General features: G+C 45.0%; 1 protein-coding gene across 1 annotated transcript in view; it reads right to left on the bottom strand.

The window, feature by feature from the left end:
- SLC44A1 (solute carrier family 44 member 1) overlaps positions 1–17769 on the bottom strand; it is a 188756-nt gene that overhangs the window by 10657 nt on the left and 160330 nt on the right. The window contains exons 14-15 of the mRNA XM_068234429.1: positions 11952–12188; positions 11785–11859 (exon numbers count right to left, since the gene is read on the bottom strand). Coding sequence (XP_068090530.1) covers positions 11785–11859; positions 11952–12188 — 312 coding nt within the window. The remainder of the gene's footprint in view (positions 1–11784; positions 11860–11951; positions 12189–17769) is intronic.

Genomic DNA, 17769 nt, shown 5'->3' with positions numbered 1-17769 from the left:
CACCAAGAAGACGGGCCCGTACTACCCCTAGTTTACCAGAGGTGCTGGCAAACCCAAATTGGCAATCCCCTGATTCCGCCGCACCCGTACTTCCCCCTTTCACCACCCAGTCTGGAGTCCAGGTGGAGACAGATAATCTAGGATCGGCCCTAGACTTTTTCTATCCGTTCTTCACCCAGGATCTCTAAGACTTAATTGTGGCAGAGACCAACCGTAAGGCCACACAATATATAACCGCCAATACGGAAAAGTTCCTTGCCCAGCCTTTTTGGTGGAAACCAGTCCAAGTTTCCGAAATTAAAATTTTTTGGGCCTTCTCCTTCACACGGGACTAGTAAAGCAGAATGTGTTGCGGACTTATTGGTCTACGGACCCAGCATGTCATGTTCCCCTGTACTCTGCTGCCATGTCCAAGACACGATTTGAGAACATCCTGCGCTTCCTGCAATTCAGTAACAACGAAACCTGTCATCGAAGTGACCTCCCTGCTTTTGACCGGCTCCACAAAATTCGACCCCTTATAGACCACCTGTCATCCAGATTTGCAGATGCTTATACCCGACCAGGACATCTGCGTAGATGAGTCCCTCATACGTTTTACCGGGCGCCTTGGCATCAAACAGTACATCCCAAGCAAGCGCGCCCGGTATGGGGTGAAACTATAAGCTCTGTGAAAGGGCCACAGGCTATACATCTTATTTTAGGGTCTATGAGGGAAAAGACTCAAAATTGGAGCCGGTCGGATGCCCTGACTACCTGGGGAGCAGTGGAAAGGTTGTGCGGGACTTGGTGTCACCCTTGTTCCAGAAGGGGCACCATCTTTTTGTGGACAATTATTACACAAGTGTGGCCCTCTTTCAGCACTTAAAAATAGAAAAAATCCGATGCTGTGGCACCGTGCGGCCTAGTCGCCGGGCCTTCCCCCAACGGCTCATTACCACCAGACTTGAACGGGGGCAGAGGGCCGCCATGTGTGCCGACGACCTGCTCGCGGTGAAATGGAAGGACAAGAGGGAGGTTTACTTCCTGTCCACCATTCACGCAGACACGACAGTTGAAATTCAACGGCGAACTGAGGTAATTGAAAAACCCCTTGTCGTCCACGAGTATAATACTAACATGGGAGGGGTGGACTTCAATGACCAGAGGTTAGCGCCCTATTTAGTTGCCCGAAAAACAAGACGCTGGTATAAAAAAAGTGTCTTTTTACCTCATTCAATTGGCAATTTACAACGGCTTTGTTCTCTACAGTATCGCTGGGAAAACTGGATCGTTTATTCAATTTCAGAAACAGATCGTGATGGAACTCCTGTATCCAGGTGCCGTGGCCCATACCCCAAGATGCAACTAGCCGGCTGCATGGAAGGCATTACGCCTATCTAATTCCGAGTACTCCAGGTCACCGAATCCGAAGAAAACGTTGTCGTTTCTGCAGCAGGGCTGGAATAAGGCGTGACACCACTGTTTATTGTCCCACCTGTCCTGACCAGCCTGGCCTATGCCTAGGGGAGTGTTTTGAGAGGTACCACGAGCAGGTACACAGAGAGTAGGGAACGCCAGACACAGCGGTAGGCACACAAGGGTCTCTCAGTGCTATTTCACACTGCTGCGATGCATTAGGGCAAAATGCCTAGCGAAAGTCACACTTTGCGGTCCCCCCCTACGCCGGAAGTGCTTGACTCAACGCTAGTGCATGCCTACGTTACTGCGTGGCTTCTGTGGCAATATCAATTTGCCCGGAAGTCATGTTAGTCTATGGCGACGCAGTTCATTACTAGGCCGAATGCTACGCTTGTGGTATTGCCTGAAGGTCTGTTTTGGACGATACGGTGCGGCGAGCTCGACCCACCGGATATGTCAATATGCAGTGTGAAACCAAACATCGGGTTTCCAGAGACCCTAATACACAGGGCTGCCAGAAACCTCTCCTTTCACTTGGGACAAATTGCGTAATGTACTGCGCCACAACTCTGTGCGATTTGCACTTCGCACATTGTCCCATGGGGGAGGAGAGGTTTGTCCTTGGGAGGTAAGTTAAAAAAACAACAACAAAAAAACAGGTAAGCAAAAAAGTTAATGTTTGGTTCGCAATGTTAAGGTTTTGATTAAAAAAGTTCAAAGTTTATTAATGTTAATGAAGTAATTGCTTTGCTGCTTGCTTGTTTTTTTTTGTTTTTTGTTTTTTTTTTTCTCTTTTTCCATCTATTAACCTTCCAGGTGGACCGAGCGAACGACTAACCAGCTGCAGCACTGATGGTGCATCCTGACAGAACATTGGGCGTCTGTCAGGTTACACAAAATCGGTGCATGCAGCGCTGCAGGACGAGAGTTCTCCTCCGCAGTCAAAAAGATACGTTTGCCGAGGCATATGGGCCGAGGAGCGGTGGTTGGGGTTTCATATGCTTTGGCAAGCACTTTGTATCAAAAAAGAACTCTGGCAATGATTTGTTCATCCACATCGATCGGTGTGAATGGATAAATCGGGTTTGCCAGGGCATACGAGCTGGTGGGTTTGGATTTTTGGGGCGGCAGCTCCTATGTCCTGGCAGACGCCTTCCCCTCTTTTTTTTTTTTTTATTTTTTTGGCAGATATTTTTTCATCCACATTGATTGATTGATTGTTTGACGTTCATTTTTCCTTTCAGCCCAGAGTGCATTACCCTTATGCCCAATATAAGGAGTATAGCAAAAAAACTCCTAATACTGGCCATACATGTAATGATTGCAGAGACCCTAAAATGCCAGGACAGACCCCTCGAATGATGCCATTTTGGAAAAAGGACACCCCAAAGTATTCCGTTAGGTGCATGGTGAGTTCATAGAATATTTTATTTTTTGTCACAAGTTAGCAGAAATTGTGGTTTTGTTTTTTTTTCCACAAAATGTCATTTTCCGCTAACTTGTGACAAAAAATACAATTTTCTATGAACTCACCATGGAATACCTTAGCGTGTATTTTTTTCAAAATGGGGTCATTTGTGGGGTTTGTTAACTGTCCTGGCAAGTGGGGGGGGGGTGCTAAATTGTAAGCACCCCTGTAAAGCCTGAAGGTGCTCATTGGACTTTGGGCCCCTTAGCACAGTTAGGGTGCAAAAAAGTGCCACACATGTGGTATTGCCGTACTCAGTAGAAGTAGTATAATGTGTTTTGTGGTGTATGTTTACATATACCCATGCTGGGTGGGAGAAATATCTCTGTAAATGACAATTATTATTTTTTTTACACACAATTGTCCATTTACAGACATATTTCTCCCACCCAGCATAGGTATGTGTAAAAATACACCCCAAAACACATTAAACTACTTCTCCCGAGTGCGGCGATACCACATGTGTGGCACTTTTTTGCACCCTAACTGCGCTAAGGGGCCCAAAGTCCAATGAGTACCTTTAGGATTTCACAGGTCATTTTGAGAAATTTTAAGGTACTCATTGGACTTTGGGCCCCTTAGCGCAGTTAGGGTGCAAAAAAGTGCCACACATGTGGTATCGCCGTACTCAGGAGAAGTAGTATAATGTGTTTTGGGGTGTATTTTTACACATACCCATGCTGGGTGGGAGAAATATCTCTGTAAATGACGATCTTTTGATTTTTTTTACACACAATTGTCCATTTACAAATTATACTACTTCTCCTGAGTACGGCAATACCACATGTGTGACCCCTTTTTGCAGCCTAGGTGCGCTAAGGGGCCCAACGTCCAATGAGCACCTTTAGGCTTTACAGGGGTGCTTACAATTTAGCACCCCCCAAAATACCAGGACAGTAAATACACCCCACAAATGACCCCATTTTGGAAAGTAGACACTTCAAGGTATTCAGAGAGGGCTATGGTGAGTCTGTGACAAAAAAAAAAATGAAATCTGCCACGAAGTGTCATTTTCCGCTAACTTGTGACATAAAATAAAATCTTCTATGAACTCACCATGCCTCTCAGTGAATACTTTGGGATGTCTTCTTTTCAAAATGGGGTCATCTGGGGGGTATTTATACTATCCTGGAATTTTAGCACCTCATGAAACCGGACAGGTGGTCAGAAAAGTCAGAGATGCTTTAAAATGGAAAAATTCACTTTTTGCACCATAGTTTGTAAACGCTATAACTTTTACCCAATCCAATAAATATACACTGAATGGGTTTTTTTTAATCAAAGACATGTAGCAGAATAACTTTCGCGCTCAATTGTATAGGACATTTTACTTTATTTGAAAAATGTCAGCACAGAAAGTTAAAAAAGTCATTTTTTTGACAAAATTCATGTCTTTTTTGATGAATATAATAAAAACTAAAAATCACAATCCAATAGCACCAAAAGAAAGCTTTATTAGTGAGAAGAAAAGGACGTAAAATTCATTTAGGTGGTAGGTTGTATGACCGAGCCATAAACCGTGAAAGCTGCAGTGGTCTGAATGGAAAAAAAGTGCCTGGTCCTTAAGGGGTAGAAAGACTGTGGTCCTCAAGTGGTTAAGGTATAAGCACTTTATGGCGGCAGCAAAAATAAACACATACAAATGCTAGTGATTATATAAAATAGGCCAGTTAAAAAAAGAAAGCCATATAGGTCTTTACTAGACTTCTTACCACAAGATTAACACTTTGCAGCATTCAAAATGCATCATCAAACTGGACAAGGCTTTGCACAGATTGTTGTATCAGCTTTCCATTTGAGGAGAATTACAGTGTTCTCTCCTGAAATGGCTCTCCCTTTATTCATCTATTCCCTCCCACTGTCCTGCCTCCTGCTGTTATAAAAAAAAAAAAAAAACATTCTCTACCTTCGACTCGCAGTAATCTTTGATGTCTTTCTCAGTAGAATTGCCTATAGTTGTTTACGATTGTTTTTTGTAGTTATATTCTAAGATGTGCCTGTCAAAGTTGGTGCTACTAAAATGCCTTTTCAATGAAATGTTAACGAGTTTTTCTGTTTACTATACTTCTATTCGGATTATGAGATTTATACTAAATTGATACACAAAACCTAACCAGATATTCATATACCAACGTTCACAGTAGATTACCATATACTATGTTGACTCAAAACAAAAAATAGATGTCATGTCTATATAATTTCGAAAATTAACCATACGGTTGTATCATTGTGAAAGGCGATTTTACCTGTGCGATACTATATTTGGCTACATGCTGCCAATTTAGAATGGCAATTCGCAGCTTCCAACAAATGATGTTAGCTTAGTTATGAAGGCCAGTAAGGACCTACAGAACCCCTGCCAGATAAATGAGAAACTAAACATTTTCCCACAGTTGCAGAGAATGGTGTCTCCACACGCCAGCTGCAAAGGATGCTGGGTGTGGCTGCAGGATGCGATTAGCCATGTTGATCACTACTGTATTGCCTTGAAATAAGGCTTCAGCAACTTCTGTTCCTCTACACTTTCTGAACAAAACAGAATATATGCTTGGCTGAGTTGGGTATTTATGGACATACAGCAAATGACTATAAACACTTTAGTCAGAACATGTCCTACCCATCCACCCACCATCGAATGCCTGCATTATTTTGTTTCTCAGTGTTACTGGCAGACGTCTGGGTAGTGCTATGGCACACCAGCCGTAATGGCTTGTATAACAGTAATTATCAGGATAGTTCTACTATAGTGCATAGGCATCCTGAAATAGCTACCTTATCTCCCTTTGTGAATGACAGCAAGTTTCTTATACATTATCAATACGGTCATCAACCAGGATACTGTCTGGATCTCAGCTGGACAATCAAAGTGTTCTCATATGGTTTGTTGTTGTCTGAATCCCAATAAGCAGCAGCAGCTGGTAGAAGCCATCCAGCCTAGACATTTTTATGAGGTCGGGTGGATCCATGTTAGTTTTAGAACAAACATTCTCATCATGTCCATTACCATTGTAATAATTCTTTCTTTGCATTTTTTTTCTACATAAAGTCTTTATTTGATGAGGGAAATGTTCCCCAATCTCCATAAAGTTGACCTTAGCATTTGCAACCTAGTAGGCAGTGCAAATCACTCACTTGACATTGCCTTAAGAGCAGTGATTTGTTTTGAAAGAATAAGAGTGTAATTAATTGGTAGCAGAGTCTACCTGGGAGAAACAAATGGTAAATAATTCATGATAAATGAGTCACTGAGCTTAGCTTTGATTTTATATGGCTACAGGGTATGGAAACACAATATCATGATTTACAGAGCATGGCAATGCAGCTGTCATACATTAAATAAAGTCACCCCAAAGAAGCATGAATGTTGGTTACATACATAACAGAGGTTAATAGTATGTTGTATATGAATGGAGAAGAAAAGGGATACAAATACAGTACAGGCAAGGCAATTTGTAATAATGATATGTTCTGAGCAGGCTGAAAGGACATTTTGCTTTTTCCTTGCAGGCAGAGAATTTGTGGATAAAAAAAAGGGCTACATATAAGGAATTATTGGTATTTATTGCTGAGTATCAAGCAGTTTTATGAAAGCAGATTGCCTGTAAAACTGACACAGGTAAAACATTTTACCTGGGCATCATGCAAACCAACTGGTCCAGTAAGCAACCTGTGTAACAAAAACATTTTTGCATGGTTGCCCTATCAGACAGAATTGTAAAAAACAAAAAACAACAAAACAACAACGTGGTACTTACCTACAGCCTCAGAAAAACAAATGTTGGATTGTAAGGTATTATGGAGTTCTATCTGGAGCAAGCAAAGCAAATGCTGAGGCTTTGGCGTAAGCTTAAAAGCAGTATACTTCTGCAAATGTATTGCAGCTTTATGCATATTTTTAAACATATGATAATAAGACATATAGCCAAACCATATCAATGAAGGTTCTCATTTAACCAGGTCATGGCATATCCAGGGAAAAAAAAAAGGTAGAATCACCAGGGTAAATTTCTATGTTCTAGAACATTTCATCACTAGTACAAGTAACTTGTGCAGTTCAAATGGGGTAAATGAAGAAATACCCAGACTCTTAAAGGGAAGGTTCAGGGAGGGTGGGGAAAAAATAAAAATCAATTTCCACTTACCTGGGGCTTCCTCCAGCCCGTGGCAGGCAGGAGGTGCCCTCGCCGCCGCTCCGCAGGCTCCCGGTGGTCTCCGGTGGCCGACCCAACCTGGCCAGGCCGGCTGCCAGGTCGGGCTCTTCTGCGCTCCAAGTCCTTGTACTTCTGCGTCCCACGCCGGCGCTCTGACGTCATCGGACGTCCGCCGGGCTGTACTGCGCATGCGCAGTAGACTTGGAGCGCAGAAGAGCCCGACCTGGCAGCCGGCCTGGCCAGGTCGGCCACCGGAGACCACAGGGAGCCTGCGGAGCGGCGGCGAGGGCACCTCCTGCCTGCCACGGGCTGGAGGAAGCCCCAGGTAAGTGGAAATTGATTTTTATTTTTTCCCCACCCTCCCTGAACCTTCCCTTTAAAGAGAACCTTAATTGACTAGAAAAAAAAAAAAGTTTAGCTTACCTGGGGATTCTACCAGCCCCTGCAGCTGTCCTGTGCCCGCACCGGGACAAACTGATCCTCTGGCCCCTTGCAGCAAGCTGGTTTTGTTTTCTGCACCTGCGTGGCCCTGGCCATGTGTGTTCTCGCTCACGCTGCCATCCTACGCAGTACAAGAAACTCTCATACTGCCAGGGCCGTGCAGGCGCAGGGCACACCGACTAACTGAACTGGCTGGCTGCGGGGGACCAGAGGAACGGTTTGTCCCAGCGCGGGCACAGGACATTCACAGGGGGCCAGTAGAAGACTCAGGTAAGAATTTTTTTTTTTTTAGTCAATTAAGGTTCTCTTTAAAGTGAACCTTAACTGAGAGGGATATGGAGGTTTCCTTTTAAACAATACCAGTTGCCTGGCAGTCCTGCTGATCTTTCACTACAGTAGTGGTTGAATCAGACCTGAAACAACATGCAGCTAATCCAGTCTGATTTCAGTCAGAGCACCTGATCTGCATGCTTGTTCAGGGGCTGTGGCTGAAAGCATTAGAGACACAGGATCAGCAGGAGAGTCAGGCAACTGGTATTATTTTAAAAAGGAAAAATGTATATCTATCTAAGCTTAGGATCCCTTTAAGGCCTGCACACGCGTGACTTAAAGTGTACCAGAGATCTTAAAACACAAATAATCGATATTTAGCCGAGGCTTCTCCCAGCCCACAAACACGTCTGAGTCCCTCACCGTCCTCCAGCGGTCTGCCATTCAGCCGCAATCAGCCCAGGTAACTGCTTCAGTCGGGTCCAGTCTTGGTCCTTTACGCATGCGGGGACCTCCCACCCATGCATAGAAGACCCAGACTAACGAGACTGAAGCAATTACCGGAGTTGATCACGGCTGAACGGGAAGGGACTCACATATGTGGGGCGGGAGGAAGCCCCGGCTAAGTATTGATTCTTTGTGTTTTAAGATCTCTGGTTTCCTTTAAGTCGATAACTACCGCCTCAGCCAATAATCAGGCATGTATACGGTTGCCCCTGAGCCCCGACCAATCTGCCCATCAAATCTACTTACCCCCAGCGACGCACCACTCCCCCGCCTGCCTTGTGACATCATGCTACACAACTCATAGTCCCTCTGTCGCTCCCCCTCCCCACATAACAACACAACTCAATGTCAGCTACACAGCTGACACGTGTGTGTAGCCTGGCCCAGTAATATCGCCCAAGGGGAGCTTGGTCACATGACTGCAGTGCTACTTGTGACCCTTCTATCTTCAGTATATATCTAATGTGGGCAGGTCCCTAATCCCTTGCTCTGTAGCAGTTAATAGAGCCTATAGTGATGGTAGCACTACAACAGACTTTCAGAGGCAGGTAGGGATGAAGGAACCAGCTCTATTGACTGTGTAACTACAAGCTGCACATTACACAAGACTCTGCACATTACATAGGTATTTTCAGACTTCTGAAGCAAGTGTCAGCAGGCTTGCAAGTACTCTTTAAGGAGACTACCTCTTCAAGAGACTATCACATTGCTCTAATTTCAGTCATAGTAATTATAAGTAAGGCAAGAGAGTAATGGGACGGCAAACTGATCTTATAGCCTTCCCATGTTCTCTTATGACAGGAAGAGGAAAGACACATCGGCTATCTTAAAAGAAGTGTGTTTATGTTCTTGCCCTCAGAAACTGAAGAGCCAACACTAAGGACGCTTTCATTTTGTGTGCATTTGCATGTTTGTTTGGTTGTTTTGTTTTTTATTTAGCAGATGCGATTTTTAAAACCCCATTGCTTGGGTTTTTAAACTATCTTTTTGTGCGGCAGGTTTTTTTTTTTTTTTTTTTTTACCTTTAGCAGTATGCTGTATTCTTGGGGAAAATGCATGCATCTTAACCACTTGAGGACCCACCCTTTACCCCCCCTTAAGGACCAGCGCTGTTGTAGCTGATCTGTGCTGGGTGGGCTCTGCAGCCCCCAGCACAGATCAGCGTGCAGGCAGAGCGACCAGATCGCCCCCCTTTTTTCCCCACTAGGGGGATGATGTGCTGGGGGGGTCTGATCGCTCCTGCCTGCCGGGTGTTGCGGGGGGGGGGGGGGGGCACCTCAAAGCCCCCCCTCCGCGGCGAAATCCTCCCCCTCCCTCTCCTACCTGGCCCCCCCTTGGAGATCCGGGCTGCACAGGACGCTATCCGTCCTGTGCAGCCAGTGACGGGACGTCCCCTGTCACATGGCGGCGATCCCCGGCCGCTGATTGGCCGGGGATCGCCGATCTGCCTTACGGCGCTGCTGCGCAGCAGCGCCGTACAAATGTAAACAAAGCGGATTATTTCCGCTTGTGTTTACATTTAGCCTGCGAGCCGCCATCGGCAGCCCGCAGGCTATTCACGGAGCCCCCCGCCGTGATTTGACAGGAAGCAGCCGCTCGCGCGAGCGGCTGCTTCCTGATTAATCAGCCTGCAGCTGGCGACGCAATACTGCGTCGCTGGTCCTGCAGCTGCCACTTTGCCGACGCGCGGTATGAGTGCGCGGTCGGCAAGTGGTTAATGTCACTGACGACAGGCAAAAATGCAAATGCACACAAAAATGTGCATCGACACACAAGAAAAAATACACTAGTTACAAAAAACGCAAGCTAGAAGTGTGAAAGAGCCCTAAGGGGTAGGATCTAGTAGAAAAAGCAGATCTCTATCGCAATCGCTGACCACTTTTGGTAGCACATTTTGCTGTGTTTTTCAGAATGATTTCCAGCATTTTTTTTAATCAATTTTGAATTTAATGCAAGCGATTTGTACAGCGATTGTGATTTCCATAGGTTTGGTAGTAAAAGCGCCACAACATCACAAGAAACTGGTTAAGAGCTCTGCCTCTGACACAAGAGATAAAAGTTACATAGTTATTTTGGTTGAAAAAAGACATACGTCCATTGAGTTCAACCAGTACAAAGTACAACTCCAGCCTGCTCCCTCACATATCCCTGTTGATCCAGAGGAAGGTGAAAAAACCCTTACAAGGCATGGTCCAATTAGCCCCAAAAGGGAAAAATTCCTTCCCAACTCCAGATGGCAATCAGATAAAATCCCTGGATCAACATCATTAGGCATTACCTAGTAATTGTAGCCATGGATATCTTTCAACACAAGGAAAGCATCTAAGCTCCCTTTAAATGCAGGTATAGAGTTTGCCATAACGACTTCCTGTGGCAATGCATTCCACATCTTAATCACTCTTACTGTAAAGAACCCTTTCCTAAATAAATGGCTAAAACGTTTTTCCTCCATGCACAGATCATGTCCTCTAGTCCTTTGAGAAGACCTAGGGACAAAAAGCTCATCCGCCAAGCTATTATATTGCCCTCTGATGTATTTATACATGTTAATTAGATCTCCTCTAAGGCGTCTTTTCTCTAGACTAAATAAAACCAGTTTAACCTTTCTTGGTAAGTGAGACCTTCCATCCCACGTATCAATTTTGTTGCTCGTCTCTGCACCTGCTCTAAAACTGCAATATGGTTTGAATCTCGACTCGACTCTTTCTGTTCAGTAAGCCAGCACCTATTCAGTAGAAGACTTTGGGCAAGACTACCTAACACTGCTACTGCCTATACAGCCAATTCTAGTGGCTGCAGCTCTGGTGCTTTGAGTACGCCAGGAGAAACGTGCAACATAAATGTTCAATGTTCTGTGTCTGTCAAAAATGCTGCAGGACTCAAGATTGTGACTTGGGAAAATCAAATCACTACTGTGGGATCACCTCCATTGACTTTTATTAACTTAGTACTTTTGGAATTGCTGGCAATTCCAAAATGCTGCTGAAAGTGCTTTAGTGGGCCACAGGCCTAAGGCTGCTTCAGAATTCTGAGCATGGCGACTGGGAACCAGTGGGAATCTGAAGAGGTATAAATTCTTCTTTCCATAGTTTAATTTTGTATAAGTGCCCAGGATGTATAGTAGTTAGCATTTTCTCCGATTTCAAATTTTGGACCAGTTCAAACTTTTTAAGTCAATAACTTTAAAACAAAGATATAATTATTATATACTGTGTATGACAACTTTCATTAATATAATGTACAGGTTACCTCTTATGAGGCAATGCATTGTTTATCCAACATGGAAAATTATGAAACAATTGTTCTCCCATAGGAGAAATAGAAGCAATAGTCCTTTCAGCTTGCTTTAACAGAGGATGGTCTCAGTTGTGATAAGTACTCTGCCAGCCAACTGATAGGCAAGAATAAAAGCAGGAAAAGAAGAACATCTTGAGTGATGCAGACAACAAAGAAGTCACCAGAAGAAGCCCAGTCAGTGAAGATAGAAAGGGACAGGAAGTAAAAGTGAAATTCTTGGAGTATGGTCAGCTCCTCGCTTGGACCTACCATCGGTTTCAGCTCCCTGCTCTCCGCTCCACTCCCAGTTTCTTTCATGGCTTTTCTACTGTTCTCAACAAATTCCTAAAATAAAATAAGAAAATGTGTCACTAAATTCCACTACCCACCCCACATGTAAGTAGCCCACCTGGTATGATGCCATTCCATTTTCGTACCATTAGAACTTTGTCCATGTAAAATTCCTTCCCAGGGCTACCATCATTATACTTGGTATCAACAGCAAAACAAAGGAAGAGGACATCTACCACCATTTCATAAATAGAGAGGAAGCAGTGAGCAACAAGGAAGGCAAATAGGCAGACAATGATAAGTGGAAGCACCCACACTGTGTAGTCCCTCTGGTAGTTGAGAAGCATAATGCCTGCAAGTCCCGTAGTACTCACAATCAAAATCTAAAGTTAGGAAAAAAAATAAAAAGAGAATAGTTTAATATGTATCATTCTGCAATCTTCATTTTTGTGCATCATGGCTTTAATTCACGTTTAGCCCAGACAATTTGCAGCCAAGAATAGTTAACATTAACAATGACAAAACACTGAGGCCTCATTCACATCTGGTGAGTTTAGAAACTTGTAAAAACGTGTGAAAAAAACGCTTGCGTTGTTGCCCATTTCAGTGCGTTGCGGTGTGCCGATTTTAAGTTGACCCATGCATTTGCATGTGCTTAAATGCATTTTTTCATCATGTTTTGCTTATTGTAGCAGTTGTCAAAGTTTTGTTTTCATTTGAAAATGTTTTTTTTTCCAATTAGAGGCAAAAAACGCATGCGCTTCTATGCGCTAAAAAAACATACCCATTCACTTCCACTGATGTGCGCTTTACAGCTCAATGCACAGAAATGCATGCAACACAGCTCAGGGAAGCGCATAGATGTAAACCAGGCACATTAACCACTTCCCGACCGCCCACTACACAGGGGCGGCGGGGAAGTGGAGCCCTGCAGGACGGCCTCACCCACAGAGGCGGCGGTCCATTTAAGGGCATGGGCGGAGCGATCGCGTCATCCGTGACGCGATCCTCCGCCGGCGCCTGTCACCGCTCGCTCGCCGCAACATCCCGCCGGCTATACGGAAGCGCCGGCGGGATGTTAACCCCGCGATCGCCGCATACAAAGTGTATAATACACTTTGTAATGTTTACAAAGTGTATTATACAGGCTGCCTCCTGCCCTGGTGGTCCCAGTGTCCGAGGGACCACCAGGGCAGGCTGCAGCCACCCTAGTCTGCACCCAAGCACACTGATTTCTCCCTCCCCTGCCCCAGATCGCCCACAGCACCCATCAGACCCCCCCCTGCCCACCCCCCAGACCCCTGTTTGCACCCAATCACCCCCCTAATCACCCATCAATCACTCCCTGTCACTATCTGTCAACGCTATTTTTTTTTTATCCCCCCCCCCCTGCTCCCTGCCCCCTCCTGATCACCCCCACCCCTCAGATTCTCCCCAGACCCCCCCCCCCCTGTTTACTGTATGCATCTATCCCCCTGATCACCTGTCAATCACCCGTCAATCACCCGTCAATCACCCGTCAATCACCCGTCAATCACCCCCTGTCACTGCCACCCATCAATCAGCCCCTAACCTGCCCCTTGCGGGCAATCTGATCACCCCCCCCCACACCAATAGATCGCCCACAGATCCGACATCAGATCACCTCCCAAATCCATTGTTTACATCTATTCTCTCCTCTAAACACCCACTAATTACCCATCAATCACCCATCAATCACCCCCTATCACCACCTGTCACTGTTACCTATCAGATCAGACCCTAATCTGCCCCTTGCGGGCACCCAATCACCTGCCTACACGCTCAGATTGCCCTCAGACCCCCCCTTATCAATTCGCCAGTGCATTAATTACATCTGTTCTTCCCTGTAATAACCCACTGATCACCTGTCAATCACCTGCCAATCACCTATCACCCATCAATCACCCCCTGTCACTGCCACCCATCAATCAGCCCCTAACCTGCCCCTTGCGGGCAATCTGATCACCCACCCACACCATTAGATCGCCCGCAAACCCGCCGTCAGATTACCTCCCAAATGTATCGTTTACATCTGTTATCTTCTCTAAACACCCACTAATTACCCATCAATCACCCATCAATCACCCCCTATCACCACCTGTCACTTTTACCTATCAGATCAGACCCTAATCTGCCCCTTGCGGGCACCCAATCACCCGCCCACACGCTCAGATTGCCCTCTGACCCCCCCCCCCCTTATCAATTCGCCAGTGCATTAATTACATCTGTCCTTCCCTGTAATAACCCACTGATCACCTGTCAATCACCTATCACCCATCAATCACCCCCTGTCACTGCCACCCAACAATCAGCCCCTAACCTGCCCCTTGCGGGCAAACTGATCACCCACCCACACCAATAGATCGCCCGCAGATCCGACATCAGATCACCACCCAAGCGCAGTGTTTCCATCTATTCTCTCCTCTAAACACCCACTAATTACCCATCAATCACCCATCAATCACCCCCTATCACCACCTGTCACTGTTACCCATCAGATCAGACCCTAATCTGCCCCTTGCGGGCACCCAATCGCCCGCCTACAATCTCAGATTGCCCTCAGACCCCCCCTTATCAATTCGCCAGTGCAATATTTACATCTGTTCTCCCCTGTAATAACCCACTGATTACCTGTCAATCACCTATCAATCACCCATCAATCACCCCCTGTCACTGACACCCATCAATCACCCGCTGTCACTGACACCCATCAATCAGCCCCTAACCTGCCCCTTGTGGGCAAACTGATCACCCACCCACACCAATAGATCGCCCGCAGATCCGACAACAGATCACCACCCAAGCGCAGTGTTTCCATCTATTCTCTACCCTAAACACCCACTAATTACCCATCAATCACCCCCTATCACTGCTACCTATCAGATTAGACCCCTATCTGCCCCTAGGGCACTCAATCACCCGCCCACACCCTCAGAATGCCCTCAGACCCCAGCCCTGATCACCTCGCCAGTGCATTGCTTGCATCTATTCTCCCCTCTAATCACACCTTGAGACACCCATCAATCACCTCCTGTCACCCCCTAGCACACCTACCCATCAGATCAGGCCCCAATTTGCCCCGTGTGGGCTCCTGATCACTCGGCCAAACCCTCAGACCCCCTTCCGATCACCTCCCCAGTGCATTGATTGCATCTATTTTCCCTTCTAACCACCCCCTGAGACACCCATCAATCACCTCCTGTCACCCCCCTAGCACTCCTATCCATCAGATCAGGCCCAATACAACCTGTCATCTAAAAGGCCACCCTGCTTATGACCGGTTCCACAAAATTCACCCCCTCATAGACCACCTGTCATCAAAATTTGCAGAGGCTTATACCCCTGAACAGTCATTTTGAGACATTTGGTTTCCAGACTACTCACGGTTTTGGGCCTGTAAAATGCCAGGGCGGTATAGGAACCCCACAAGTGACCCCATTTTAGAAAAAAAAGACACCCCAAGGTATTATGTTAGGTGTATGACGAGTTCATAGAAGATTTTATTTTTTGTCAAAAGTTAGCGGAAAATAATTTTTATTGTTTTTTTTTCACAAAGTGTCATTTTTCACTAACTTGTGACAAAAAATAAAATCTTCTATGAACTTGCCATACACCTAACGGAATACCTTGGGGTGTCTTCTTTCTAAAATGGGGTCACTTGTGGGGTTCCTATACTGCCCTGGCATTTTAGGGGCCCTAAACCGCGAGGAGTAGTCTAGAAAACAAATGCTTCAAAATGACCTGTGAATAGGACGTTGGGCCCCTTAGCGCACCTAGGCTGCAAAAAAGTGTCACACATGTGGTACCGCCGTACTCAGGAAAAGTAGTATAATGTGTTTTGGGGTGTATTTTTACACATACCCATGCTGGGTGGGAGAAATTTCTATGTAAATGGACAATTGTGTGTAAAAAAATCAAACAATTGTCATTTACAGAGATATTTCTCCCACTTAGCATGGGTATGTGTAAAAATACACCCCAAAACGCATTATACTACTTCTCCTGAGTACAGCGGTACCACATGTGTGGCACTTTTTTACACCCTAAGTACGCTAAGGGGCCCAAAGTCCAATGAGTACCTTTAGGATTTCACAGGTCATTTTTGTTTCAAGACTACTCCTCACGGTTTAGGGCCCCTAAAATGCCAGGGTAGTATAGGAACCCCACAAATGACCCCATTCTAGAAAGAAGACACCCAAAGGTATTCCGTACGGAGTATGGTGAGTTCATAGAAGATTTTATTTTTTGTCACAAGTTAGCGGAAAAAGACACTTTGTGAAAAAACACAATTAAAATCAATTTCCGCTAACTTGTGACAAAAAAATAAAAACTTCTATGAACACACCATACTCCTAACGGAATACCTTGGGGTGTCTTCTTTCTAAAATGGGGTCATTAGTGGGGTTCCTATACTGCCCTGGCATTTTAGGGGCCCTAAACCGTGAGGAGTAGTCTTGAAACAAAAATGACCTGTGAAATCCTAAAGGTACTCATTAGACTTTATGCCCCTTAGTGCAGTTAGGGTGCAAAAAAGTGCCACACATGTGGTATCGCCGTACTCGGGAGAAGTAGTACAATGTGTTTTGAGGTGTATTTTTACACATACCCATGCTGGGTGGGAGAAATACCTCTGTAAATGACAATCTTTTGATTTTTTTACACACAATTGTCCATTTACAGAGGTATTTCTCCCACCCAGCATGGGTATGTGTAAAAATACACCTCAAAACACATTGTACTGCTTCTCCCGAGTATGGCGATACCACATGTGTGGCACTTTTTTGCACCCTAACTGCGCTAAAGGGCCCAAAGTCCAATGAGTACCTTTAGGATTTCACAGGTCATTTTAAGAAATTTCGTTTCAAGACTACTCCTCACGGTTTAGGGCCCCTAAAATGCCAGGGCAGTATAGGAACCCCACAAATGACCCCATTTTAGAAAGAAGACACCCCAAGGCATTCCGTTAGGAGTATGGTGAGTTCATAGAAGTTTTTATTTTTTGTCAAAAGTTAGCGGAAATTGATTTTAATTGTGTTTTTTCACAAAGTGTCATTTTCCGCTAACTTGTGACAAAAAATAAAATCTTCTATGAACTCGCCATACTACTAACGGAATACCTTGGGGTGTCTTCTTTCTAAAATGGGGTCATTTGTGGGGTTCCTATACTGCCCTGGCATTTTAGGGGCCCTAAACCGTGAGGAGTAGTCTTGAAACGAAATTTCTCAAAATGACCTGTGAAATCTTAAAGGTACTCATTGGACTTTGGGCCCTTTAGCGCAGTTAGGGTGCAAAAAAGTGCCACACATGTGGTATCGCCGTACTCAGGAGAAGTAGTATAATGTGTTTTGTGGTGTATTTTTACACATACCCATGCTGAGTGGGAGAAATATCTCTGTAAATGGACAATTGTGTGTAAAAAAAATTAACAAATTGTCATTTACAGAGATATTTCTCCCACCCAGCATGGGTATGTGTAAAAATACACCCCAAAACACATTATACTACTTCTCCTGAGTATGGCAATACCACATGTGTGGCACTTTTTTGCAGCCTAACTGCGCTAAGGGGTCCAAAGTCCAATGAGCACCTTTAGGCTTTACAGGGGTGCTTACAATTTAGCACCCCCCAAAATGTCAGGACAGTAAACACACCCCACAAATGATCCCATTTTGGAAAGTAGACCCTTCAAGGTATTCAGAGAGGGGCATGGTGAGTCCGTGGCAGATTTCATTTTTTTTTGTCGCAAGTTAGAAGAAATGGAAACTTTTTTTTTTTTTTTTTTTCTCACAAAGTGTCATTTTCCGCTTACTTGTGACAAAAAATAATATCTTCTATGAACTCACTATGCCTCTCAGTGAATACTTTGGGATGTCTTCTTTCCAAAATGGGGTCATTTGGGGGGTATTTATACTATCCTGGAATTCTAGCCCCTCATGAAACATG

This window comes from Hyperolius riggenbachi, chromosome 1 (genome assembly GCF_040937935.1).
Source record: "Hyperolius riggenbachi isolate aHypRig1 chromosome 1, aHypRig1.pri, whole genome shotgun sequence".
NCBI lineage: Eukaryota > Metazoa > Chordata > Amphibia > Anura > Hyperoliidae > Hyperolius > Hyperolius riggenbachi.
This window is presented reverse-complemented; position numbering and strand designations above follow the sequence as displayed.